General features: G+C 39.7%; 1 protein-coding gene across 1 annotated transcript; it reads right to left on the minus strand.

Moving 5' to 3' along the window:
• Positions 1-4787: 4787 nt before the first annotated feature.
• Positions 4788-26919, minus strand: GASK1B (golgi associated kinase 1B). Its single transcript, XM_039540845.1, has 5 exons — positions 26727-26919; positions 24858-26121; positions 16383-16597; positions 8090-8316; positions 4788-7228 (listed from the first exon to the last, which is right to left on the minus strand). Exons 2-5 carry the CDS (start codon positions 25816-25818, stop codon positions 7021-7023), a joined length of 1611 nt encoding a protein of 536 aa, XP_039396779.1. The 5' UTR covers positions 25819-26121; positions 26727-26919; the 3' UTR covers positions 4788-7020.
• Between the last annotated feature and the right edge of the window lie 638 nt (positions 26920-27557).

Raw genomic sequence — 27557 nt, forward strand, 5'->3', positions numbered from 1 at the left:
TGGGGGTGGATCTGACTCTGGAGCCTGCTTAAAAATCTGGTAGTTCCAGGAGACCTGTCTGGAGCCCAGAGTATCAGCAAGAGTTGAGTGTCACCTGACTGGAGGCCCTGTCCTCTGCTCCAGCTCGTATCCCAGGCAGCTCCCCTGCCCACTCCATTAGAGTCATGCTGCCAGGACTTCTCCAGCCCCAGTCCTTTAAAGTAGGTTCCTTGTCATGGAAGAATCCCTGGGGTTCCAGGGTATATTTCCTTTTCAACCTAATCTCCACAGTGCCAGATGACATGATTTGTGTCCCCCACCCCTTCTCCAATACAGAGCAAACCATCAATATGTCCTGGGAAGGGATGGAACGGTGCTGTGGAGGCAACTGACAGGACCCATCTGCATGACAGATTTGACATCAGCAAGTGGAGTTTCCCCTTCATGCACAGAATTAGGGCCACAATCTGGCCCTCTACTCTTGAGTATGCTACTGTAAATCTGAAATAACCTCATTCAGTTAAAATCTTGTTCTTATTGACAATGTAATTAATTCAGTACTGTGGATTTATAGCAGTATAGGTGAGTGGAAAATTTGATCTAAAATATAGAAAAGTGTTAAGGCAATCAAATACAAAATGATAATTAATCATAAGAACTTCAGAACGTAAGAATGATTATACTGAGTCAGACCAACAGTCCATCTAGCCCAGTATCCTCTCTTCTGACAGTGGCCAATACCAGATGCTTCAGAGGGAATGAACAGAACAGGGCAATTATCTAATGATCCACCTCTGTCATCCAGTCCCAGCATCTGGAAGTCAGAGGCTTAAGGACACCCAGAGCATGGGGTTGCAAATACAAAAATACAAATTATAAAACTATACAGATTACTTGTTGCATGGGGAGGGAAGAATGCATAAAAATTTTAGTGCTGCCTATTAGAATATTTTTGACTTCTGAAGAAATGTACACTCCAGAGACTTTAAAAATAAAAACTTTTGGGCTACTTTATCCACTTAGCTGCTATGGGACAGGGATTTCAGCCCTTTGTTCCCAAACCCGTTCATTCCGTTACCAAATTAACCACTAGAAACGATCCCTTTCTGACATCAGAACGTCACCCACAAATGGATGTGGGTTTTTCTTTTCAAATTAAAAAAAAATTATTCAAACAAAAATGCTTGAGTAAGACTAGGCTACAGTAACACCACAGTACTCACAGGTTTCATTGCTAGTCAACCTCATTTAGTAAGAAAGAATTATAAGTCTCATGAGTAAATGGCTAGAAAATGTTTCCACAGGAAAAGCTTCATAATCTCATCTGGATTGTTTCTTGAAAGAAGCATCTTCAAGGCTATAACCTTTTTAAAAGAACATTCCATCAATACTATCCTGTAAGAGTCATAATTACAGCAGATCTTGATACTATTGCAAATTACAGGGATCCCAACAAAAATTCCCAGTGAACATACTCATTTTATTCTTTATAGTCCAGGACACACACACACACACACACACACACACACACACACACACACACACACCCCAGAAATAATTGCCTAAATGAGTCATTGCTTATGGCAATTTTTTTTAGTGTTAATTAAAAAAAAAAAAGACACCACAATAACATTTTTAAAATATTCAGAGTGTGATAAAGTTCCTCCTCTGCCTTGGTGAGTCCTGCACTTATTGGCAGATTTTGCTAGCTTCAGAGATCTTCCTGTGTTGGATCAGGAATTGGGAGCTTTTGGGGGGAACCCAGGCCTGCTCTCTACCCCAGGTTCTAGCCCAGGGCCCTGAGGACTGCAGCTGTCTAGAATGCCTTCTGGAACAGCTACAACTCCCTGGGCTACTTCCCCATGGCCTCCTCCCAACACATTCTTTGTCCTCACCACCGGACCTTCCTCCTGATGTCTGTTAACGCTTGTACTCCTCATTCCTCCAGCAGCATGTCCTCTCACTCCCAGCTCCTTACACACACACCTCACTAACCGGAGTGAGAGCCTTTTTATAAAAGGTGTCCTGATTAGCCTTAATTAATTCTAGTAACTTCCCAATTGGCTACAGGTGTCCTAATTAGCCTGCCTGCCTTAATTAGTTCTAGAAAGTTCCTAAGTGTTCAGGAATAGTCCCTGTTTTCTTACCCAGGGAAAAGGGACCTGCTTAACCTGGAGCTAACGTATCTACCTTTGACCACTCTCTTGTAGCCATCTGGCCTGACCCTGTCACAAGAGTCAAAGAGAAAAGAGATTCAGTGCTGGATGTAACACTAAATATAAAGCTTTACAGTGCTAGGCAACCATCTCAGAGCTAATATTCTACTGTTAACTAAGAACATAAGAATTGCCATACTGTGTCAGACCAAAGGTCGATCTAGCCCAGTATCCTGTCTTCCGACAGTGGCCAATGCCTAGTGCCCCAGAGAGAATGAACAGAACAGGTAATCACCAAGTGATCCATCCCCTGTTGCCCATTCCCAGCTTCTGTCAATTCACATTCAGATAACAAGCATTTTGTCATTTTTTCTTTATTTAATAACTAGAAGATTTTTTATACAGAAATAATTATCAGAGGGAGATACTGTACTTTTTAAAGGACAATTTTCAATTTGTCAGCCCACACATGGGTATACAAATTGGCATTAGTACACAAATCAGGCAATTGTACATGTAAACAACAAACTGTACACACAAATCAGTATGTGTGTGCACAGCTGACTACTTTTTAGAAACAAGCTAAGGTATTTACATATATTTAAAGAGGCATTCCCAGAATGTACAGGTAAAAGCCAACTGGAAATGTATCCCTTAATTTAGTCTCTCTATATATACATATATACACACTGTTTTGAAATCATGTAGTTTATGGACAGTTTTTGAGCAATATCCTGTATTTTAGATAACATGAAAAAGAAGGCGGAATATTGTTCCCACTATGATGAGCAAAAATTCTCATCTTCTGTACTTCTGAAAAGAATCAAGATTATTAAACATGCTGGCACACTATTGAGGAGATTCAAGGCATCTGTGGCCATGCTACTTGTTTTGTACTGTCTTTCAATACTATTAAATCTGTGATAGTCTCCTTAGTTTTTTTTTATAATTCCATTTTATGTGATTCTGCTTTTCAGACAGATTCAAGAATGACACAATCGCCTTCCTCCACCCACAGACCTTGGATCCCTGCCATTGGCTACACCCCTCCAACTAATGTGGAACATGAAGCTATGTCTGGTCCCATATGTCCATAAATGGAAGGAAGGCCAGCACAGATGATGTAGGAATGAACGAATGAAGCAAGCATCCACAGTTTCTTTGCTGACTGTTGATCCCTAACACAGGCATAGCAAAGCTTATTTTTAATGGATTCATTTTATTCTGTTTTTCAGACAGGAGTGTCATTTCATTTTCAGGTTTTTGTTTTAAAATGAAGTAAATTAATCTAACTAAAAGCTTTATTCCAGCTGTTGAGATGAGAGCAGATCTCGTCTGTCTGAGCATATTAGCAGCAAATAAACTATGCAGAATGTTTGTTTGGCTGAAACCACTGCATAAGTAGTTATGTAAGTGCACTTGAAATGTTTGGAATTATTTTGTTCATTGAGAAATCCTTCACCTTTTGTAAATTAAAACCTCAAAGTTATTCTTACTTCAGCTATTCCATACTCCTATGCCCTGTATCAATCATTATTCTTTGGATTATTAACAAAATCGTACTCAGCATCATGTTAAACAATGATAGGACAAATAATACCAAAGATGACAATTGCTTCCCAGGGTTTGTATTTATCATCACCAGTATTAGTAATAGTTCAAGACCTGATCTTATGTCCTATTCTCATATCAGTACTCCTTAAAGTCAATGGGAGCATTTGCATGAGTAATGGGTATGCACTTCAATATTGGGTGCAAAATGAAGCTCTTAAGCTGAAGGAAGGACTAGATATAGAAACATTAAGGCACAGTGATGTTGGGCAACAATGTGCAGGTACACTGCCCTACATAAACACCAGAAAGAATTATTGTTGAAGTAGACACAGTATTTGAATCCCTGCATCTCAGACAGTGCTGTTGATCATCCTTGGAAAGAATAATGTATTTTCCCCTGTGTGGCTAGCAATGGTTCCACTCACTCTCTCTCCTCCCTCACCCAGTTTGGAGAAGTTAGCACTGGCAGTGTCATTAGCCTCACAGAGACCTTACACCCCGTGGAAGCTGCTTAGGGTATTGGCACTGCATTTGGCAAAATATACAAAATGTTTAACACACACACACACGATAGTATCCAGGGAAAGAGAGAACCATACAGAGAGTAATAGCAAAAAACACGATGAGTTCATTCAGGGATACCGGAAAATTTGTATAGCAGGGGTGCTGAGAGCCATCAAACCAAACTGTAAACCTTGTATATGATTGAAACCACTTCAAGACAGGGGTGTGGCCATAGGTGCTGGAATTAGGAGTACTGGGGGTGCTGCCACACCCCCTGGCTTGAAATTGTTTCCATTATATACAGGGTTTACAGTCTGGTTCCCTAGCTCTCAGCTTCCCCCCCATACACATTTTTCCAGTACTCTTGGTTGCAGCAGTACCCCCGGCACCCCTTGTTCCAGCACCTATGAGTCCATTAAAAAAAAATCAAAATCCTCTCTGAATTCCATTTATTTCTCCTCTTGATCATTACCTTTCCCTAGGCTTTGGCTCATCTGGTCCAGAAGTTAATGCATTCAGGGTGTGATTTTCCTCTCATGCCAGCAGAACTCCACTGGCATTACTTCTGATTTACACTTTGTTATGGAATTCAACTTATTTAAAACTTTTTTAATTAAAATACCATACAACTGTATTTAAATTTCTCACAATGGAAAAATACTATTGTACATACATTGTCAGAGATAGATATGCATAGAAACATGTAATATGCCCACTACCTTCAAAAAAATTTATTGAATGTCTGTTGAGTACTAAGAGGCAGCTATATTTTTATGGTATTCGACACTGATTTATGTTTTATTTCTGGAAGCACATTAAGACCTAGGAAAAGTCTTATTCAAGATGAATAGTGGCTAATGTCTGACTTTCCCAATACCCCTCTATTCAGAAATACTTCTGACAGATCTTCAGCTGCTGTGAGTTGTCATAGCTTTTTGAAGTCAACACAGTTACAACAATTTAAACCAGTTGAGGATATGCACCATTGATATTTTATGATTCGTCCTATCTCTAATGACAAAGTATCTTCTTGAAGAACAGTGGACATTCTTAATGGAACACCAGAGGCTACATTTAGAGCTAGGAGAATACTAGAAACAACATTTTCTGTTCTAATTTTAACATTCATTCCCCTTCTACGTTTGCTTTCTGTCAGAATTCTAGAAAATTGCCAGGAACGTCTGCAGAAACAAAAACATTACTTTAATATAGCAGAATATACACAAAGTTAATATTGAATTTATAATCACCATTAGCTGCACTGGAAATCTGATTCTTGGAGTTGGATTCAGGCCAACAGGGAACAGAAACCTATCATGTGATCCATAAGTACCAAACAATTCAAATGGCAAATATTTATTACACTCAAAAAATGGCACATAAAACAATCTGCAGACCAGTTTGGACAATCTGGGGACAAAAAAAAAAGTCAGATTTGGTCCAAATAAATCATTAGGGAGGAAGTATTTGTCCTTCCCAAGTGCTAGCATAAGCAGGCTATTGATAATTTGTTAATGATCAATTATTAATTAATTTATTATCAGTAATTGATAAAAATGTTAACTGTGATTATATATTTTATGTCTATATGTTTAATGAGAGGGGTTCTTTCAAATCTGGATTAGTTTAATAATTAACAAACCTCCAATAAATCAGTTTTGATTGAATTTACTGATTTAACAGTTAGTAAAAACAGCACACACAGATTACTACAGAAGACCTTCGACGACACCCGTAGTTCTCTGACAGCCTGCATTCAATCTCCAGATGGTCTTACTTTCTCTTGATTTCTTAGGGTAATTATATCCATATTACTCTATTGTTTATCATTCCAACCCTTATCTATTTATTTCTTTTGGTACACTCGTCTTATCTCAGGTTATTTTCTAAGTTCCCTGTTCCCTTGTAACATTCCAACTACCTCAACACCTTATGATTAGTTATTATTTATTTCCTTTGTTGGGGAAATGATATTTCTTATACCTCTTGCACACTTTTGTGTTTAATGTTACTTTTGTGTTTAATATCTGTTGCAGCAATTTCAAAATATGCTAAAGATTACTGCTTAGTAAAATTTCACTCCTTAAAGTTAGTTTAACTGCAAAGTGTCATGGGACTCTCGTTTCCAGGCAAAACTTAGATTCTTTCTTTGACCTGTTTTAAGTGTCAACTTAATTTGGTCCCTAGATTTCACAATATAACATACACAATAAAAAAAATACCAGCCATAGGAGACACTGGAAGTTTGTGTGTTCTAAAGAAACAAAAAAGAAAGAATGCAACTCCCTGAATTAATGTTCTCTATCAGAGGTGTGGTTATTCTTTGAGACTGGGACTTTCAATCAAAAGTGCTCAGCATTGGCTTATGTCTGCTCCCATTTTAATCAATGTTACAACTTCCATTGACTTCGGTAAGAGCAGCTGTCCAAGGCTGAGTGCTTTTGAAAATCCCACTCTTAATTATGAAATATTTGGTAAAAGAATCCAATGGAGACAGATCTATCCTTAACTGAGAGAATAAAAGAAAGTTTAGAAGATTGAGAATCCAATATTTGTATTAAATTATTGCATTGTTTATTACACTGCTTAGACATCTTTGTTAGAAGAACACAGCAATAAATGCATTTAAGAATGATTTTAGAGAAAGTTGGAGAACTGGCACTTTTATACTATATAACATTTTTTTTCAAATGTCTAAACAAATGCAGGCTTACCTGGCTACTGTTATGTTTTGGAAATTAAAAGAATTTTAAAAGAAAAAGCAATTTTGCCATCAGTTCTTGCCTTATATAACTGTAATTCTTAGAGTTAGGGGAAAAAAAGACTTTTATTCACTCATGGGTGATACTTTGGCTCCATGGGCATTTATATAGGTGAGAAGAATTTTGGCACGCCTTTCTACCACATCAATAAGTTTTTCAATTCCTAGGCGACCTCCTTGGCTCTCCCAATATACTTTGTCAAGGAACAGAGACTGAAGAAGCTTCTCTCGCAAGCGCTGGCTTTTCAGCACTGAAACTGCAGATTCAGGGAACCTGAAAAAGTGTAAAGGAGTTTATCAGCCTTGGCATCACTCTGAACTACAATATTTACGTTGTGGTTTAACAACCAATTCCATGGATTCATCAAGGTTTTTCAGTGCATGCCTATCTATATGTACACAGTCCCATTTATTTCTGCTGACATGCTTAAAGTTAGACACCGCATTTTAGGCCCTTGTTTATAATGGTTTTTTTCCTCCTTTTTTTTTTTAAAGCAGTATGAACTCCAGGTGTAAATGCATGGCAATCTATATAAATGGGGCTTGCACTGATGCAATTTATTCCAGTAACTGACAGCATGTGGTGTTTCTGCAGTAACTTACTTATCTGCAGAGTGCCTACATTAGAGGTTTCCACCGTGTAATGACACCAGTGAAGTTAGATTGGTGCAGATTTTCCCAGTCTAGATAGGCTTATTGATCTCACACCTCGATCCTCCTTTCTTCTTCACGTCCCTTTTGTCAGTTATGCCTTTGGTGGCAAGGATCTTGCTGTATCTGTTCTATAAAGCACCTAGTATACGTGTGTTGCTCCAAGTAATAATAATATCTGCCTAGACACAAAAGTATGTATACCCATACCTTAGTTTAGTCAAATTTCCCTATGGAGGAGACATAAAAGGACACTGGGGCTACTGCAACAATGTCTTCTTTTTGGGTGGGGAAAGAAAAGAAAGCTTCCTCATCCCATTCGCAACCTCCTAATCCCTGGGGCTAAGGTGCATTCTCAGTGCACAGCCCTTTCACTCAGACTATGTGATGAGGAGCGAGAGAGGAGAGACTTTGATCCTAAATGAAGAACTAGGAAAAGCCTATTGAACCCTATGCAAATTTGTAGGGATATCCTAAAACTTACTCTTTGATTCCTTGTAATATTTTGAAATCCAGATTGTCTTCGCTTCTGTCAAAGAAACCTTTATTATCTATAAAGACCAAGTGCCTAGGGTCATGCCTTCTCTGAATAATGTGTGTCAAGTCAACAGAATCTTGATCTTCACATTTCAGCTTCAGTCCTTTCTGGACACAGGAATCCTCCTTGCGAGGTTTGAACCCACAGCAATTTCTGTCCAGTCGATTGTAGATCTGGAAATGAACATAATATATGACCAAAATGAAACTCAACAGGATGCAAAGTTTGACTCTTAGCTATACTGGCCTGGATGCACAATAGGAGCCCAAGTCCCAGTTTTAGGTTCCACTGTGGTGACCAAAATGCCCACTGAACCTTGTAGGCGCCTAAACTTTTGTAATAGAAGGTCCTCAGAAGCCTACATTTCTGCCTCTGAGCACACACACACTGCTGTTTTCTTCTAGGCATCCAGGTGCCTATCTCTCACCTTAGCCCCAGAGCAAATTTAAAAACCAGGAGAAGCCAGGTGTTCAATCAACTGAATCACATGAAGGTGACTCTGAACACACATACCAGATTGGACCACTTAGGCAAATTCACACAATACAGATGGGGGGAGGAGAGAGAAGCAAGATCTCCTTCTTAACTTTTAGCCCTGGTTTTGATACCCACCTGGGATGTGGGAGACCACCAATCAGAGTCTGCCAGCCACATGAAGGGGAGAAGGGATTTGAACAGGCATCTGCCACCTGTTAGATGAGTGGTCTAACCACTGGGCTATGAGGTGGTGCACCCTCAGTAAGTCTCCCTGTGGAAGCTGTTCCACTGTGACTAAATAAAGAATCATTGAAGCAGGGGGACTGGATCCCCCACATCCCAGGTGAGCACTCTAACCACCAAGCTATTGAGTCACTCATGTTTCTGGTCTTCCTCTCTGTCCCAAATGACTCTAATTATTTAATCTAGAATGCAACAGCATCACAGGAGAGACAAAGGGAGCCTCACGTCAGAATATCCCACTGCCAAAAAGTGTGGGAGAAGGGGGATTTGAATCAGAGGCCTTCCACATCCCAGATGAGTACCCTAAGCACTAAGCTAAGAGTTATGAGGGAAGGGAGTGGTTACCCTCCTTCCCCCCACCCTCTCCAGCTTCTTGCAAAAATGACATAGGCACCTAATTCCAAAGAGGTTCCCCAGCTGTGAAATGCTAGTAGCGATAGGTGCCTCCCTGTAGCCTGGACTTAGGCACCTATCTCATGGGGGAGGGAATGCTTATCACACACCCCTCTTGTCAGCATATTCCATTGGCTAGCTTAAGTGTCTCCTTACCTAATGTGATGGTTTTTATGAATCACGTAAAGGCACCTATCTCTCCCCATTCATTGTATAGAAGCTTAGGTAACAAATTCAGACTTTGTGAATCACATTTAGGGATCTAGAAAATCAAAGTTAGGCACTGTGATGCTCAGCATCACCACGCGTAACTCCTGTTGTGGATCCAGGCCATCTATTACTTAGACTTGTCAGAGTCTGGAAAAAACTATCATTCCTTACTAAACAGCATCCCAGGTTCATGAATACAGAGCAAACTTAATTAAAATCAGTGGGGGGCGGGAGCGGGAAGGGAAGAGATCAGTATTGATCCTCCACAATTCATCTATTATTAAAACCTATTCCTAGTCTCCATGTTGTACCCATAGGTCCTGATTCACTCCTCTGTTATTCCAGTCTTACACCAGTGTAACTCTATTTTTTAAAAAATCAATGGAGTGACAGCAGAGTCAAACCTGAGTAACACAATGGGGAAATCAAACCCAAGATTTTTCAGAAAGCAGCATCTTCTTTAATTATCTGAGCTGGAATATAATAGAACTGATACAGACTTAAGTACACTAAGGAAAGGATTGCATCATGTAGTGTGTTATAGGCAAAGTGATGTACTCAACAGTTAAGAAATGCCAGAATGAAGGTTGCCTGTGCAGCCTTAATTCAGCCTTGTTTTGTGAATGCATTATGATACAGTCTTCTTCTACATGCTATTTTTTTCTGCAAGACCTCTGTCTCATTCACTGCACAGGACAGATGGTGATCAATTAAATGAGTAGCTATTCAGTATTTAGTTTTATCATCATTGTTCAAGTTGCGGCCCTCAGCCTGATTTGCTGCACAGTAGTCAAACCCTGCTGTGAATACAGAATTATCAATTTTCTCATGGACATGGTGCTTTACAAAACATTTATTTATTTTCATAACATGCCAGTGAGGTGAGGTGATATTATTATCCTGATTTTACAGAGGGGGAACTGAGGTACAGGTTAAAAAATGTCCATGTATTTTGTAATTGATTTATGTAATTACAGACTGTATCAATATGCATATGCACAAGGGGTCTGAATTAAGATTCAGACAACCCTAAATCTGGCATGTCCAAACTTCTGAGTGCTTGACTTTGCAACTTTAATGTTTGAATGCAGCTGATATATTTTTATATCTTGTGTATTTAATATATTTCTCTAGTTTTAAATAACTCACATGGTGGAGATTTTACTTGAAAAAACTATTCCATGGTCTAGCACATTGCACTCTTACCACACTTTTCTTTGTATGCAGACTATTTTTCTCTTTGATCAGTGTCAGCCCATTAATCCTTCATATATCTACCAGGACCACCCTGCATAATCCCCCTGCTTCCTTGACATTTACACATTTCAGCTACTTGTAACCCGTTACCATACCTCATACCTCTCCAGTCATCATTTAACTAGGCTACACATATTTACTTATTTTAATCTTTCCTCATTAATCCCTTCAACTACTGTCCCTTGTTCTCTGAAGTCCCTCCAATTTCTCTGCATCTTTCATCTCAGTTCAAACTCAAACTTACAATATTACACAAAATCTTCCCACAAACAGAAATTTACTCCTTTGATTTTTAGTACCATTTGTGCTACCAGTTACTTTCCTAGGACTCAACCCAGGAAGTCCTTACACCGGTATGCCATACTCTAGAGTGCATGTGACTATTTGTGTGATTTATATGATTGCTCAGGTGAATAAGAGGCTGCAGGATCAGGCTCTTAATTAAGATACTTTTTTCTATAACCAAAGTAAGAAGATTTCCAACTTTAGAGGGAACAAGGGCAAGCTAGCTGGCAATGGCTAGGATCAGGAAAACCTCAAAGTGAATGATGGGTAGCCAGTCACCATCTCTTGCACAACTAGAAAAAGTGAGTATCAACATGTCTGAAGTTATCTGCTTACTAGTACTGGAATAGCGCAGAGGTTAATACTCAAATGCAATACTTGCAAAGTGGTTAGCGAATTACTAGCCAACTGAAGGCTTCTCAGTCCATTTATGTGTAATACATTGATCACTTTTATTAGTGATGAATACAATCCATTAAGTTGGCATGTCACCTCAGGTTCCTTTGTTCATCTGTCCTTTCTTATGGATTTTTCGTGTATCCATGTTCTCCTGTTGAAATGTCTCTAAAGATAGCTGTATGTTCAAGTACATCCTGAGAAAGTATGAATTGTGGAGAATGAGCATATTCAGCTGCTTGGCATACACTTCTGATAAGCAGCAGGGCATTTGTTGGAAGTGTAGGATACCCCAGATTTGTAGCATGCCTTGTAAAAGTGATTTGCTTCCTTTTTATTTCATGAATGGCTCAAGCCTGCTGTATTTCATCTAGTAGTTAACATTTATTTCTGGATAACAGCAGAGGTAACATAATATTCATTGCTAAATTGAAGTCTTTACTCTAGAAGATACTAAAATTAAAAATTAATAGATACTTCTGTGCATCAACACAGGAACCATGCTATCTCTTACACCATTAAATGCAAACACATTAGCACTTTTAGATTAACAAATCAAAATCCATTTAAAATGCTCTGACACACACTGTGCTATTCCTATAGGGTTATTGCTATGTTTAGGATCAATATAATCCACATATGACTTTATATCAGATTACAAGCATTACTCACTCATAGTAGGACTGAGGATGGAGTCATTACACAAATGACAACCTATTTTAGGCAGAAAATTCACATTCTATAATTACCACAAGCAGTTTTTCATAAATATAACTCAAAAAGTGAAACATCCATTCATCCTGGTCAAAAACAAAAACTTGTGAAGGACAGAAATAGACTGTGTCTAATCAAATGCAATGATTTCTACATTTTAAAAAACATGACTTTCTAGAATGTTGAATTGTATGAGAGATGAAATTCTGCCTATAAACAGGGGTTATCATAGCTTCTAGATGCAGGTGCCTGGTGGGGGCAGTGCAGATATATACTAAACTAACAGGCCCTCCTGGAGATCCAGTGTACCCACATCTCCATATTATGTAGGAGAAAATGAAAGATATGCCAACTCGTAAAAGGGTGTAACATGAAGTTCTCTCCACATCCAAGCAGCTCTGTAGGCCAATGTAAGGAATGGGTGGGAAAGTATAGTCTTGAGGTGTCTAGTGCTGCTATCCCTAATTCTCACTGTACTCAACTGGTTGCAAGGGCTGAGATTATGACCGAACCCTAAAATGGGGAAACATAAGCAGGGGTAAGTCTCCTTGAGCCCTCCTTGCACATCTGCTCTGTGGTCAGTTATAGTCTCATCCATGAGATTATATTTGGTCAAAGTATGAATTTAAAATATAGTTGACCAAATTATTCCCTTAGTTACACCTGTTCGATGGATTACATGGGTTTCATACTGAGGATGGAAGAATTATGGAGAGCAGCCTGTTCTGCATAGCGTAAAAAGAATCATGGAAATCAGAGATGGAAACCACTTATTAGGTGGTCTAATGCAAGGATTGATCCCTATATATGTAAGAAAATCTTTTCAAAATGGTTGTGGAGGTGATGGCTACACATACCTTTAGTACTATTTTGCACTGGTGTACTAGTATGGATCAGAACTTTAGTCTTTTGTGGGGTTAGGATGTTGCCCTAAATCCTAGTTTAAGTGGGGCAATCTCATTTTTCAGACTACCCCTGTTATAACTGCCAGCGGCTGTCCTGTTTCTTCACACAAACCCAAATCTTCATTCATCCATCAAGGTCTTAAGTGGACTTCTCACACTGGGAAAATCTACTATCATCCAGACTTCAGTCAGTAAGGAACAAACTGTCAGCCCCTTTTGATCCATCAAGTTACATGGCAGAGGGACCAGGCTTAAGGGGAGGAAATAGTAGCCCTGCTACAAAGATGAAGTAAATGGACTAAGTCAAGACATGGACTGCTGTGAATGGACTAAGTAAAGGCATGGTTTGATCTGTGAAGTGTTCCTATCATCTATTCTTTTTGTGTTTGTGCCTGTCTGTGTTAAGGACTAAGGTTATGATTATACAGTCTTTAGTCATGTAATGTAATTTGCCTGATCTCCATTGACAAGCCATGGCTTACGTAATGCTTACGTTTTTGTTATCAGGTGCCTTATCTCCAGTTTACCTTTGAGCTGTGTGTGAAGAGTTGGCAATCAGGTTTGTAACTTTGGGTCCACTCTTAGCTACTTCCTGCTTTGCTAAGAGCAGGATTTGGTGCTAGGTGTTTGAAACCTACCCCACTCTTCTATTTTTAACTTCAAATCACTTCTGAGAAGAAACAAACTATTAATGAAAGGGAGAGAGCTGTTGGGAGTACGTGTATTTCTGATTATGAAAATATTCAGTCACTTGTTAGAATAGGCTTGAAATCTTTGAGACTGAAGTTTTGATCCAAAGCCCATTAAGTCAATGGGAGTCTTTCCACTGATTTCAAAGGGGTTTGTGGTAATCAAACTAACTCATGGGATTAAGTCCCTTACTCCACAAGTAGCTCACTGCAAGGAAAATGAGTAGGAGCAGTAAACACTTTTGATGCCAGTAGAAATTACTCAAGTTTCACTTTTCTGGTTACCATGTAATAAGAACTGGGTCATAGCAATATCTTACTTAGCAAAATAATGGGGACAATTCTAGAATCATGGAAATGTAGTACTAGAAGTACTATTTATCTAGTCCAGTCCCCTACACTAAGGCAGGACTCAGTATAATCTAGACAGATGTTTGTCTAACATGTTCTTAAAAACCTCCAATGACAGCGATTCCTCAGTCTCCCTAAGTAATCTGTTTCAGTTCTTAACTACCCTTCCAGCTAAGAAGTTTTTCCTAATGTCTAACCTAAGTCTCCCTTACTGCAACATACGCCCATAACTTCTTGTCCTGTCCTCAGTGGATAAAGAGAACAATTTATCATTCTCCTTTTTATAACAAACTTTTATGTACTTGAAGACTTCTCATGTCCCCTGCCATCCCAGTTGTCTCTTCTCCAGACTAAACAAACCTGATTTTTTTTCAATCTTTCCTTGTAGGTCATGTTTTCTAGACATTTAATCATTTTTGTTGCTGTCCTTTGGACTTTCTCAAATTTGTCCACACCTTTCCTGAAGTGACAAGGAGTCTGGTGGCACCTTAAAGACTAACAGATTTATTTGGGCATAAGCTTTCGTGGGTAAAAAACCATTTCTTCAGTTGCAAATAACCAGACTCCTTGTTATTTTTGTGGATACAGACTAACATGGCTACCCCCGATACTTTCCTGAAGTGTGGTGCCCGCAACTGGACATAATGCTCCAGTTGAGGCCTAATCAGTCCTGAGTACAATGGAATAATTGTTTCTCTTGTCTTGTTTACAACACTCCTACTAATACATCCCAGAATGAAGTTCACTCTTTTAGAACAATGTTACATTGTTGATTCATATTTAGTTTGTGATCCACTATAACCTCCAGCTCCTTTCCTGCAGTGCTCCTTCATAGCCGGCTTCCCATTTTGTATTTGCGCACTTGATTGTGAAATCCTAGGGATGTGTGAAAAGTGCATACACACTTCATAGATTATAAAGCAAGAAGGGACTACTGTGATCTTCTAGTCTGACCTCCTGTATAACACTGGCCATAGAACATCCCTACATTAATTCCTGCTTGAACTAGAGCATCTCTTTTAGAAAAAAATACCTGATCTTGATTTAAAATTTTCCATTGATGGAGAATCCACCACAATCCTTGGTAAATTGTTCCAGTGGTTATTCACCCTCACTATTAAAAATGTGAGTCTTATTACTAGTCTAAATTTGTCTTGCTTCAACTTCCAGCTATTCAACTTTCGGCATCTCTCTGTTATATCTTGTTATATCTTGTTATACCTTTGCAGGCTACAAAGAGCCCTAATTAATTTCAGGTTTGTGCATAGAGGTATTTATATGTCAGGATCAAATCGTCCCTCAATTGTCCCTCGTTGATAAACTAAATAAATTGAGCTGCTTGAGTCTATCAATGTAAGGTATGTTTTCAATTTTTTAAATCATTCTTGTTGCTCTTCTCTGAGCCCCCTACAATTTTTCAACATCCTTCTTGACTTGTTGACACCTGAAACAGACACAGTATTCCAGCAGTAGTTGCACCATTGCCAAATACCAGGGTAAAATATCTTTACTCTACTCAATATGCCCCTGTTTATACATCCAAAGACCACATTAGCCATTTTGGCCACCCCTTCACACTGGAGGCTCATGTTATATCACTTGATTTCCTCTTGGCAAGAAGAGTGCTGATGAAGGAATATCATTTATTCTTTTTAAAACATTAATAAGAAGGAAGATATAAGATCAATGTGATCCTCACATCTATGGCTGAGTAACAGCAGCCTTTTGCTGGAGAAGGGGAAATGAAGAAACTGGTGTCACTGCAGGTGATTCTCTGCCTTGTCCAAGAGCATGTGAGACTGGCACTGCAAAATAACCTAGGGCCAGCTCCTCAGCAGATAAGTTCTATTAAATGGAATGGAAATGAGTCACATCAGCTAAGGATCTGTCCCCATGACTTAATAATAGAGGTCCTGACTCTCCAGTGCCTCACACCTTGTATATTCATTTACACCTGTACAAGGTGTGTGTAAAATGCTACCAGAATGGCAGCAGTTTACACTCACTTTCCACAAGTGTAAATGAATACACAAAGTGCAAAGCAGTGCAGAACACAACCTACTGCCTTTTATCTTTTGGGGTTGTACAGTGTACCAGAAACAAGCCAAAGGAGCACAAGCACATACCTTTCTCATTAAAGACAAAAACTAAAACCATCTTTTTAAACACTCCCTTTCTGCAAAATTGCAACCCAGGGTGAATTTTATCATTGGACATATCTGTGAAAACGGTTTATCCTTAACCAGACTGGTGCTCAAATAAATCTTGCAAAGGTTGATATTCTTTGTATACAGTAAACACTTTACATTGCTCCCTTACCTGCAGAAGAAAATCAAAGAGTGCCATCTTGGACCACTCATGGTGATGGATCTCAGTACAGCCCCACTCAGCTTTGGGCACTTTGCCATTCTGCCAGCACTTCTGTTTCAATAGCTGCTGATAGGCCCCCCAATTTAGCCTCACGGAAGAATGGGTCCTATTATTTGTTGGAGCCAATGAGGAATCCCAGAGAATAACAGGACATGGCAGACCATCTGAGAAGAGGCAAAATACAATCAGTACCATATATTAATAATTCTTGTATATTGGAAACTAAAAGAACTTGATCATTCTTTAGACATTGTCTCGGGCTTCACTAATTACAGCGTTATTGTTTTTAAAGAAGACATTTCAGATGTGGCAGGAAAAAGCTACCAAGCCCCAATAATTTCACATCCTTTGGTTTATGTGGTCATATTCCACATCTGAAAACAGCCACCACAGAAAAGGAAAAACCCTGGACATTACAGTTCTCTTCAATGTCTGAGAAGAAATGCTCCCTGCTTGGAACAAGAGCTGGCTGCTTAAAAGTCCCTCTACTTGTGGAGGCTATCTATTAAATCAATTTTAAAAGTTTGGCATCCGATCCACAGCTGGGGTAAATTAATGCAGCAATGTTGATTTTCACCAGCTGAGGATCTAGCCCAGTGGTTCTGAGAGCAAATCCTGGAGTCCAGCCAAAAAGTGGAATTATTTTAGCATCTTTAGAGTTTTAGTCCTACAGATATAATATTTCACAGCTGTAAATAGAAAGTTTATAGATAGATTATATGAGGGTGTGGCATGACTTTGGTTTTATCATTCATGAACAATATGTCCTTGCCAATGAGTCATACAGATCATCCCAGAGTAGTGCTGATAAGACCTTTATTCCACCCCAGAGTGTCATATAGTCTTCATATATGATATATATTTTACAGAAAATCCATTTTAGAAATGTTTTAGTCAGTTTTTAAAATGTATATAAATAATATTTGTCTTATCCCTCCGGATGTAAAACCAGGTACCTTAGGTATGATGAATCCATCTGTACAGGGCTCAGAGAGAAATTATAATCATCATGTTATATTCATTGCATACACACAGAGAAGCTAGATGAAAAAAATAAATACTTTTGTTGGAAGGTTTAAGGTAACACTACATTAATTCTTAGAATTCCGAGTGATAACATACGAGAGAGAGAAGACAGGCTCATCCTTAAGGCAGCGAGGCAAAATTGTCACTACTTTGTTTTTAAGCTGGCTCTTTCCAGATTGACCGGCTAGAATGCTTTGTTACAGAGCACCCTACCCCACAAGTAGGACCGGGAAACCCCCACCTATGCTCTTAAAATGGTAGCTTGCAATTCCAACACATTCCTCAATCCACCACACACCACATTTTAGAAACCTCTAAAAATTACCCAAAATTGCCATTTGCTATATAATAATATCACTATATTTGAGTCATATATCTCAGAACATACAGCACCAGAGCTATAAGTAAGTGGTGTGTATCCGATTGGAAAAAATGGGATTATTTTCTTTCCAATGATACAAAAGTTCTTGTTGCTAACTCTGATGTCCTGTCTGATGTTTAAACCTGTCACTGAACCAGGGCTGAATACTGGTGCTGCACTTCAGAGCAGAGTAATTTTTTTGAGGTGGGGCAGGGAGAAGGGCAGGGAATTTACATGTTTGTATGCAAAGAAGGAAACATTTATATGGCAAGTTACTAGATGGCGGTTATTGGAATATGATCAAAGGTTTTGGAATTTAGTTTTGTATGTTAGTCCTGATCAGTGAGCAAAAAAGTGCAGGCAAAGTGGTCAAATTTTATGCTACATCCAAATGATCACATTGCTACCACCCAGACATGTGTTACATTGCAGAGCAAATCATCTCACTATTTCCTTCATTTATATATTGAACAGGAGAGGTGGCAAAAGAGACTTGCAGCACCCCACATGACAGTACTCTCAGAACAATGAGTCCAATAGCACTCTCAGCATCTCTCTGGGAGCAAAGAATAGAACTACTTAAGAATGAGTCTATCCAGTCCTGCCAAGATCCACAATTGAGTCAGTAAAATGTCAGAACATGCTGATTGACCAAAAATAATCAGCAAGGACAACATATCAGCAAGGACAACTGATGTTTGCCCATTATTAGCAAAGGATCATCTGCCAACAAGGTCAGTGCACTTTTCATACTACTGAATTTTCCCAGGACAGAATGACCTTGAGCAAGCCTAGACTGAATAAAAACCTGCTCAACTGGATTTGGAAATTTGAGATGCAGAAGAATGGGCTGTACCATGAAGATCAGATATATTTCTAACTTTGCCAAATCCTGGCACACACATACACACAAACAAGGTGATCACACTCAAATGAATCCAGTGTACAGCTCCAACCACCACTGGAACTGTCCTCCTGTTTGCCTGTTTTCTTAAACTAGGCATCTCCAACCCAGAATGCATTTTTCCTCTTATGCCCTCCCATGTTCTTCCTTTCACTACCATCACTGATAACTACACCATCCTCCCTGCTGTTCTTTTCCCCCAGAAGTCTATGGATGCTCAGCAGTTTTAAAAAGCAGGACACTTATTTAGTTGCCTAAAAAAATTTAGGAGTATAACTTTCGGGAATTTACATTTGAAAAGCTTGGCCCAAATCTTCCATATGCAGTCCAGTCCCCCAGCCTCTCTCATTCTGGGTTCCACTTCTAACACTGTCACTGACTTACTTCTTGACCTTAGTCAAATGACCTCTCAGTGATGCTTTCTCTTTATCTACGCAATAGGGATAGTGTAAAGCACTTTGAAACCCACAGAAAAAAAGCTCTATATTAGAGTTAAATATATTATACATTGATGGGCCCTAAATCTGATCTATTTTTCCTTCTATCAATAATCAAAGTTCATGTAATTATTTATGGGTTTTCCCCAAAGCAGATATATCAGTGCTCTCCAAACAAAGCAAACGCCTCCCTGCGCACCCAAAAGGTTCAGCATAACAACCACCACCTCACTATTATTTATTATTTTAATGTTATGACAATATCATGCCAATTTCCATTCAGATTTGTAAAAAGGTTAAACACAGGAAATGTTTGTGATTCACAGGAAACAAAGATGAACCAAAACAAAACATTTCAACTTTATAACACAAATGGAATTACTGGAGCATGTCTTTGTAGCTGGAGTAGAGAACAGTAACCTAGATTGCTGGCTGCTGCAGGGAAAATGTGAAGGCAGTGAGAAATAAAGATAAGGGGCTTCATTCTCAGATGGTATAAATTAGCATAGACCCATTAAAGCCTGCCAACTTACACCAAGCAAGGCTCTGGCCCAATTTGAATAACAACAAAAGGTAGTTATAGGCCTGACCCTACATGCTGTTGAGTGCTTTTAAATTCAGTTGATTACAATAGGAGCTGAGAGGTCTCAGAAACTTTCAGGATCAAGCCCATTATCTCCCACTGCTGCTGGGCCCCTGCTCCCAACCATTCCTATAGATGCTGCTGCAAAGACGTGAGTTAGAACCCCTTTCTTGCTTTCAGTGATGCTGCTACTCCTTGCGGTCCTCTCCAGAGATGTCTATGCTCCACATCACTGTAGTATATGAATCTCTCTCATACCTATAATTCAAATGTATCCTCCCAAGCCCATATAAGGAAAAGAAGTAGTAATGGAGGCACAGACTGCTGTAAGTGGCACGCCCAAGGTCTGTTAATTAAAAAAAAAACAGAATGCAAGTTGGGGGACACACACCTCAACACGGCTTATATCAGCAAAAGAGCCTTTTGCTAGTTTAGCTTATATCATTACGGAAGGTGGTCTAACTACAGCGGCAAACAAAAAACAAAAAAACCCACACCTTGTTTTGCTGGTACAAGCTGTGTCTCCACTAGGGACCAGTAGAGCTATCCTAGCAAAGCCTTCTCCGTGTAAGGTAGCCCTCTGAACAATAAATAAATAATGTAAGCAACTTAAACAGATCTCAGAAGTGTTGACTAAAGTATTTCCCCTCTTTCTTCCACATCTTAGCTGTAAGTATTATACACTTTGGAGAAATCTTGGAAGGGAAGAAAATCTTCTGTGTGTGAATGCAGATTTTAAGGAGTCTGTGAGGGGTGCATAAGTATTCGATTTTTATGTAACAAAATGTTGTGAGAGTATGACCTCTGGTCTCTCACTCACATCCAGCTATATGACAGCAAGCAATTCACAGCACAACTCAATCTGATAAAGGGCACACAAAAGAGACATCATTTAAAAGCTGCTGAATGCATAAGTAAGAGCAAGTTCTCATTGCCTTGACATTAATAATTAATAATGAGTGTGCCTGAATGTTCATATCTTTTGGTGTGATGGAAAAAGCATGCTAAATATGTCGGGTGTAAGAGAAAATCTGAAGCTAACATTGTGTAGAGGTCAGTAAAGAAACATGACAACTCTAATCAATGGAACTTTCTATCACATCTGTGCCAAATTCCCAGCATCCATTTGCACATAACCAGTGATGAAGTGAGCAGAAACAATGCTACTCAAAATCAAATACTTTTGCACTCTAAATAGGTTTTTGTTGCAAAAACAACTCTGTAAAATTCATTGGACTAGATCTTCAGCTGGTATAAACTGGCATAGCCCTTCTGACTTCAGTGGAGCTATGCCAGTTTAAGCCATAGGAGGGATCAAGCCCACATATATAGATAGGGGACCCATTTCAGCATATCAGAAAATCTGGGGTGGAGAAGGGACTGTTGCCATCATTGCAATCCTGAATAGGGATCTCAGACCCTAAGCAAGAAATGTAACAAAGATGTTCAGCAGCACCTTTAAGTTATATTGGGGTTGGTCCTGAAATCCAAGAAGCACCCAGAACCATCTCTCTAATGCTGTCCCCCCCAGAGCAGGAGAGAATTTAGCTCATAATCTACCTGTATCCTGCTACTTCGCTACAGATTGGGTCCTAAATATGCCAGTACAGACATATCCAGTCTACAGGTGAAGAAATTCACTATGGACATGCTGTGCGGCCATTTTGCTTGGCCAAAGTGCAGAGTAAGATGGGCTGTGCCCTAATAGGTATTCCTGCCTGTTTTGTAGGTAAGGGGGCACAGGATATGAGCAAGGAATGACCTGAAAACCTCAGGGCAGCATGTGGAATAGCTACTGATCTACTGAGTAGCCAGCATATGCACTGAAAGTGATGTGGCCTTCTGCAGGGCCCTTCCTACCTCTCTGCAGGAATCATTAATGGTACCTTTCTAAAACGACAAACTCTTGTACATTTTGTCTTTCCCACTGAAAAACTAAGAGGAAGAAATGTCCCAAAAACTCTGAGTTAAATTTTACAGCATCTAAGTCATTCCTGTATATGAGACAGTGTTTTGAGGCAGCACAGAGGGACTACAAATGTAGCCTTGAGGCTGTGCAGTCCAAGGAAATCCAGATCCATTCTGGTGGACCTGTGGGAGTTTGCCACAGGCAGGCATTACATCCTATACAGATTTCTGCTTGCAAATCAATTTGGTTTGGATGGATGTAAATGAGATACTCCCTAATTCCACACCTCCATGCTGACATTACCAGACCCTAAAGCCCAGATTTCCAGCCCTAGGATGTTCATGTGGACTTGAGAAGGCTGGGATGTAGGAAGATCATCCACCATTTGCTCCAGTGCCCTTACCACACATTTATGACATTTTCCCACTTCTTTGCAGCCCTTGCTTTGCTCATTTATATCTCAGTAACAAAGGAGTTCTTCCAGCTAACCCTTACTGGGAACAAATTGGTATATATATAATAGAATCATAGACTCATAGAATATCGGGGTTGGAAGGGACCTCAGGAGGTCATCTAGTCCAACCCCTTGCTCAAAGCAGGACCAATCCCCAACTAAATCATCCCAGCCAGGGCTTCATCAAGCCTTGCTTTAAAAATCTCTAAGGAAGGAGATTCTACCACCTCCCTAGGTAACCCATTCCAGTGCTTCACCATCCTCCTTGTGAAAAAGTTTTTCCTAATATCCAACCTAAACCTCCCCCACTGCAACTTGAGACCATTACTCCTTGTTCTGTCAAATATTTGCATATGCATAGAATTATTTTTACTTGGTTTTCAAATCAAAATTGTGGAAGGCTTTGTCCACCTTTAGTCTCTATGCCTATATTATTTTTTGATAAGTCACTGGCAAAGAATATTGAGGAAATAGTTATCATGACCCAACTTTCCATTCTGGCAAGGCAGAAATATCACAGAATAATTTAAACCTGTGGCAAATGGTTCACTTTTCATTAGGGGAGTGGCAAGCAGAGATCTCTGGTGCAGTATTTTGCTAGCCTCTCTGTCACCTATCAAGAGAGGAGCTGTGGAAACAAAAAATAAACCCAAAGTTGTTTGGGGGTTTACAAAGCACCTCTTTGAAAATGCTTTTGACAAAATGAATGGCAATTTTGAGGAGCCTAATTTTTTTAAGATTTTAATGCTACATCAAACATGTCTTGTTACATTGCTTACACCATGACTGAGGCATGCTAAAGGGATGTGCCAGCTTAGACCTTGTCGAGGAGTCCAGTCCTGCATTGCTTTCTTTCTCATGAGTAGTCATTACTCACACAAGCAGTCCCACTGAAATCGCTTGGGCGGCCCACACACAGATTACTCAAATGAGTAAAGGCTACAGGAGCAGGCTCATTAATTGTTCATTCTGTTTTCTAAAATAATTTTTCATTCCTTTTCTAAACAAGAAGAGAACAACGGAGGAGGTGTTCGCTGCTGAAATTTGTGTAGTTAATTAACAATCCAAGCCAAATACACTCAAGCAAGTAACTATGGCAACCAAGGCCGAAATCCAGCATGTTTCAAGATTAATGAAATGGAGAGAGGTAAGATGCTGTGGCTGTTCCAGAAGCTGAACTCACCCTTTAGCTGGAAAACATGAAACAAGACCCAAAAGGAAAAATGACTTTTTTCTCCTCGTTACCTAGCAAGACTTTTTATGCTGTATGAACAAAACCAATTACAGGGAAAAGGAGGCTGAAGAAAATAGAATCTCTCTTTCAGCCAATCCAAAAGATGTTGCAGGCTGAAGACATTAAGCAATTCAGTCTACAGTTAACCTAATAGCAGTTTCCACTGGGCCTGCAGTCTGTCATCTGTGAAGCCAGACTCTACAGAATTCCTGAAACTGAACTGAAACTAAACTACCGTAATTCCTTATGACAGCTCTATAGCAATAAATCCTGTTCCTAAAAATAGAGTATGCATAGTGCATCTTCCATGCTCTGCTACTATGAATAATATTCAAAAGCCACCAAACTGTTATTCCTAGAGATTCATTCATATTGTCGTAAAGACTGCCAGAGAGAAGGCTTGCACAGTGTTGATAAATCACAGATCGGTATGTTCTTTTCCTGCCATCAACTTTTGCAAGGACATTTTTGCTTTACCTTTTCTCTGATAAAATACAGGCTGATATACAAAATATTTTGTATAAAATAATCTTCTTCAGTACTAAGAAATGAACAGCAAATAGCAATGATTCAGGAAAATATAACGCAGCCCTTTCAGCTTATGATCAGTGTGTATTTAGCATTTAGGCTGAAGACACATTTAACAAGACAGTAATGTTAAAGATAGACTTATCAACTTACATTGAATCTATTAAATCTAATTTTAATTTCATTTTAGGATGAAGAAAAATATGATATTCTGTTAAAAGCAATTTGCATTGTACATATTACAACCACAATTAAGCATCTATAGCAGGTGTATTTATTTAGCTAGATACAGGTGTGTCGTGAGCTTTAAGTTGTCAAACAGAAGAATCCACTGAGACTTCAGTGACTGCACAATTTCAGTTTTAAATTCCAGAGGCATTTGTGCTTTTGGGATTATGCCAAAGCAGTTCAAGAAGGAGCTCTAAGACCTCCCCAATAGGTGCTTGGGCTAACAGAAATGTCTCCCCTATCCACTACTTGTGGCAAATGAATTCCAGAGCTGGTTATCCACAATATCTTCTAAAAGTGAAATCTAGGGGACGTGAAAGAGTAAAAACTAATCTCTGAAGCACAGAGCACTGTGCTGAGAGACTTCCAGACTGTGTCCTCTTCAATTTCATTTTGATCAGTCTATATAATTTCATATTCACTACAAATGATATGTAAAAAAGGATCACCCCCCTTTTCCCCTCACTCAAATTAGTCTTCTATGGAAAGGAAGTTGTCTGAATGCTCTCAATAACTCTATTAGTCTATAAGGCAGCCAGAAGCATTAATAAACTCTGGGTGTATTACATCCTTCAGGACAGAACTATTACACTGCAGAGGAACCCTGAAATTATGTAAACACATATTCCAGATTAAGTTCCCTATAACTGTGCTCTGTAGAGCTAGTTCTCAGACTATCTGAAATTAAAGCCTGCTGTTGACCAAATACAAAACACTGGAGTCCCCCAGATGGAAACTAAAAATCAAGTGAATTTGTTACCTTGGATGAACTCCGATTTCCTGCTTACAGAAGGCAAGGTCTTCTTCAGCCCCAGGATCCTGTCTAAATGGAAGGCAAACACCTCACTCATATCAAGGGGTCTCTTGATGAGGCCACAGTACCCTTGACTGCAAGCTGCTCCTGTGGCACTGGGATTCCTTTCAAACACCAATAGGACTCCATGCTGAGAGGGTGCTTCTCGGATACTGCCTATCCGGGAATCTGCCAGCAAACGCATGCTTAGGATGTCATCTTTGCTCAGCCACGAGGGGGACTTCTCACTGTATAGCCTGATATTACTCTCCCGAGCCTGGGGCTGCACATTTACACCTCCTGAAACCCCAATATGACTTCGGTGTCCCCTGCCCGCTGCCTCCCTCTCTCCATCCCAGTGCTTCTTCAGTTGGTGCCTTGGTGTCTCTGGAACTACTGCTGCCCTCATTATTCCCATGGAGTAGCTAGTCCGCCCCTGCTGCTGGGACAAGGCTTCCTCCTGCCCAGTGACACCTGCTGGAAAGCGCTGCCCATAGGGCAAAGGGAATCCATGCTTCTTCCTGAGCTTGGGTTTCACACTGCCTCGGATGTTGGTGGGTTTACTGCGCTTGGACCGCAGTGTGATGTACACCACGTTGGGTGGCGCTGAGGTCCCATTGCCAGCCATCTGGGGCCCTTGGAGATCAGGTGGGGACAAAGTGCCATCCAGTGGGATCCCCGGAAAAGGTGTCTGACCAGCATCTTGAAGACTCCTGGAACTGACCTTCTGGCGTCCCCCTCTGTGCTGGGGTAAAATGTGACCCACTTGACTGACCAGAAACCCCAGGTACAGCACACAGGCTACACCCAGCAGCAGATTCCTCCTGGTCCTGGGACGCCTGCCACTGCAGAGCCTCAGCACCCGTGGGGTGCACAGCGAGCAAACAAACCAGTTTATGATTTGGCCTGGCTGATCTAGGAAGGTCATTTCTCCGGTGAATCCACATGATGAAAGCAGCTTATAGTCTTCAGTGGTTTCCAGCCAGGAGGATGATGCATGATTTCCCTTCACAGTTCTCTATTTCTTCTTTTCCAAACAGCTTCCAGTGCAAGCGGTGCACAGGGGCCAGTGGTGTGGCTGGGAATGACTCTGACACTCCACCTCAACAAGCTGCTAAACTCTTATCAGCCAGCATAGGGGAAGTGACTTGTTTCAGAGAATGAACGGAGTCAACTGTGTAAACAAAGTTAAATGAGTCAGGATCCAAAATGTCTGAGTTCCCTCTGTGAGCTGTGAAAGGAAAAAAATTGCAAATAATATTTCATTATCCACACGGATATAGAATGTGGCATCTCTCTTTCTCACTGTATAGATCTAAAGAAAAGGTAGAGATCTAGAGACATGCCATATTAGAGATTTCAGATTAAAATGAGAAGATAAATAAAACCCCAACATCATGGAACACAAGTTACAATTTACAGTCCCGAGTAATTAAACTCCCGCACTAGGAGGAAGACTTGGAAAAGCCAGACTTTCCTCTTCTTATGTTTATGACAGGCAGGTCCTCAAAGTAAAATCACATCTTTTGTTGCCTCATGTTAGTTTTAAAATACAGTGCTATAACCAGCCCAGTAATTGTACCAATTCCAATACGAACATTTCCATTATCAAACAATGATTACACCCTGGCCCAGTAACAGCTCACATGCTTCATAATCCTACATTAAAGATAAAATATTGTTAAATCTATACTCTTGTGAAGCTATAAAATAGCATTTCCTAAATGACTGACTATAATTTTCAAATAAAATAATAAGCACTGTCGTCTCCTCTCAAGGAAGAAAAAACATAAATGCAGAGTTTATTGCACTACAAAGATATAGAAATAGTCTTACCTATTCAGCTTGCCCCATCCTTGGCTGTGGTAAATCTCTTATGATCATGCCAAGAACTTAGTAAAAGCAGCGTTTCTTAATGTACCCTAACACACATCCCAGATTTAAGTGTGCTCCACATTTTTGATATTTGATTGCAGGCTTAATGCTCTTTGCAAATGTACTAGCTGTACAGGGAAGCTGTTTGCATATGAACTGCTATAAACTTACATGAACTTTGTTATAAAAAAACCCTTCTATTTTAAATTCTGCAATGAAAAGTCCTGTGAATGGTATGCCTTCTAAAAGTACGTTCCAGCAGTTTCTAACTCCTGAGGGCCCTCTAGTGCATTGCATGCAAACGTGTTTAAGAAATGCCAGTCTTGCACAGTAAAGGGGAAAATTAGATCTTTTAACATATCAGAAATCATACATCCTTATATCAAAAAAGGTAACCGGCTTTAAAAATATAAGACTCATAATATATAGCAGTTACATAGTGCCATTCATCTCTAGTTCTAAAAAGGGACATATCATTGGCCTCACTTTACAGATGGGAAACAGAGAAGTTACATGACTTGCCCAAGGTCGGACAACAAGATAGTGGCAGAGCCAAGCACAGAACCCAGGACTTCTGATGCCTCCTCTGGTGCCCTACCCGACTAGACCTTACAGATGCCTATAAAATTAATGCTCTGTAAAAAATAGTAAAAACTTATTTGTTCCACACAAGTTTCCATTTTCCTTATGGTTTATAATAATGGAGAGAATCTCTTTCCCATTACTAATAATAATGGGAAAAGCACTCAAATGTGAACATATATTTTAGATAAATTCCAAGATTACTTACAA

Source organism: Mauremys reevesii, linkage group 5, assembly GCF_016161935.1.
Source record: "Mauremys reevesii isolate NIE-2019 linkage group 5, ASM1616193v1, whole genome shotgun sequence".
Taxonomy (NCBI): Eukaryota; Metazoa; Chordata; order Testudines; family Geoemydidae; genus Mauremys; species Mauremys reevesii.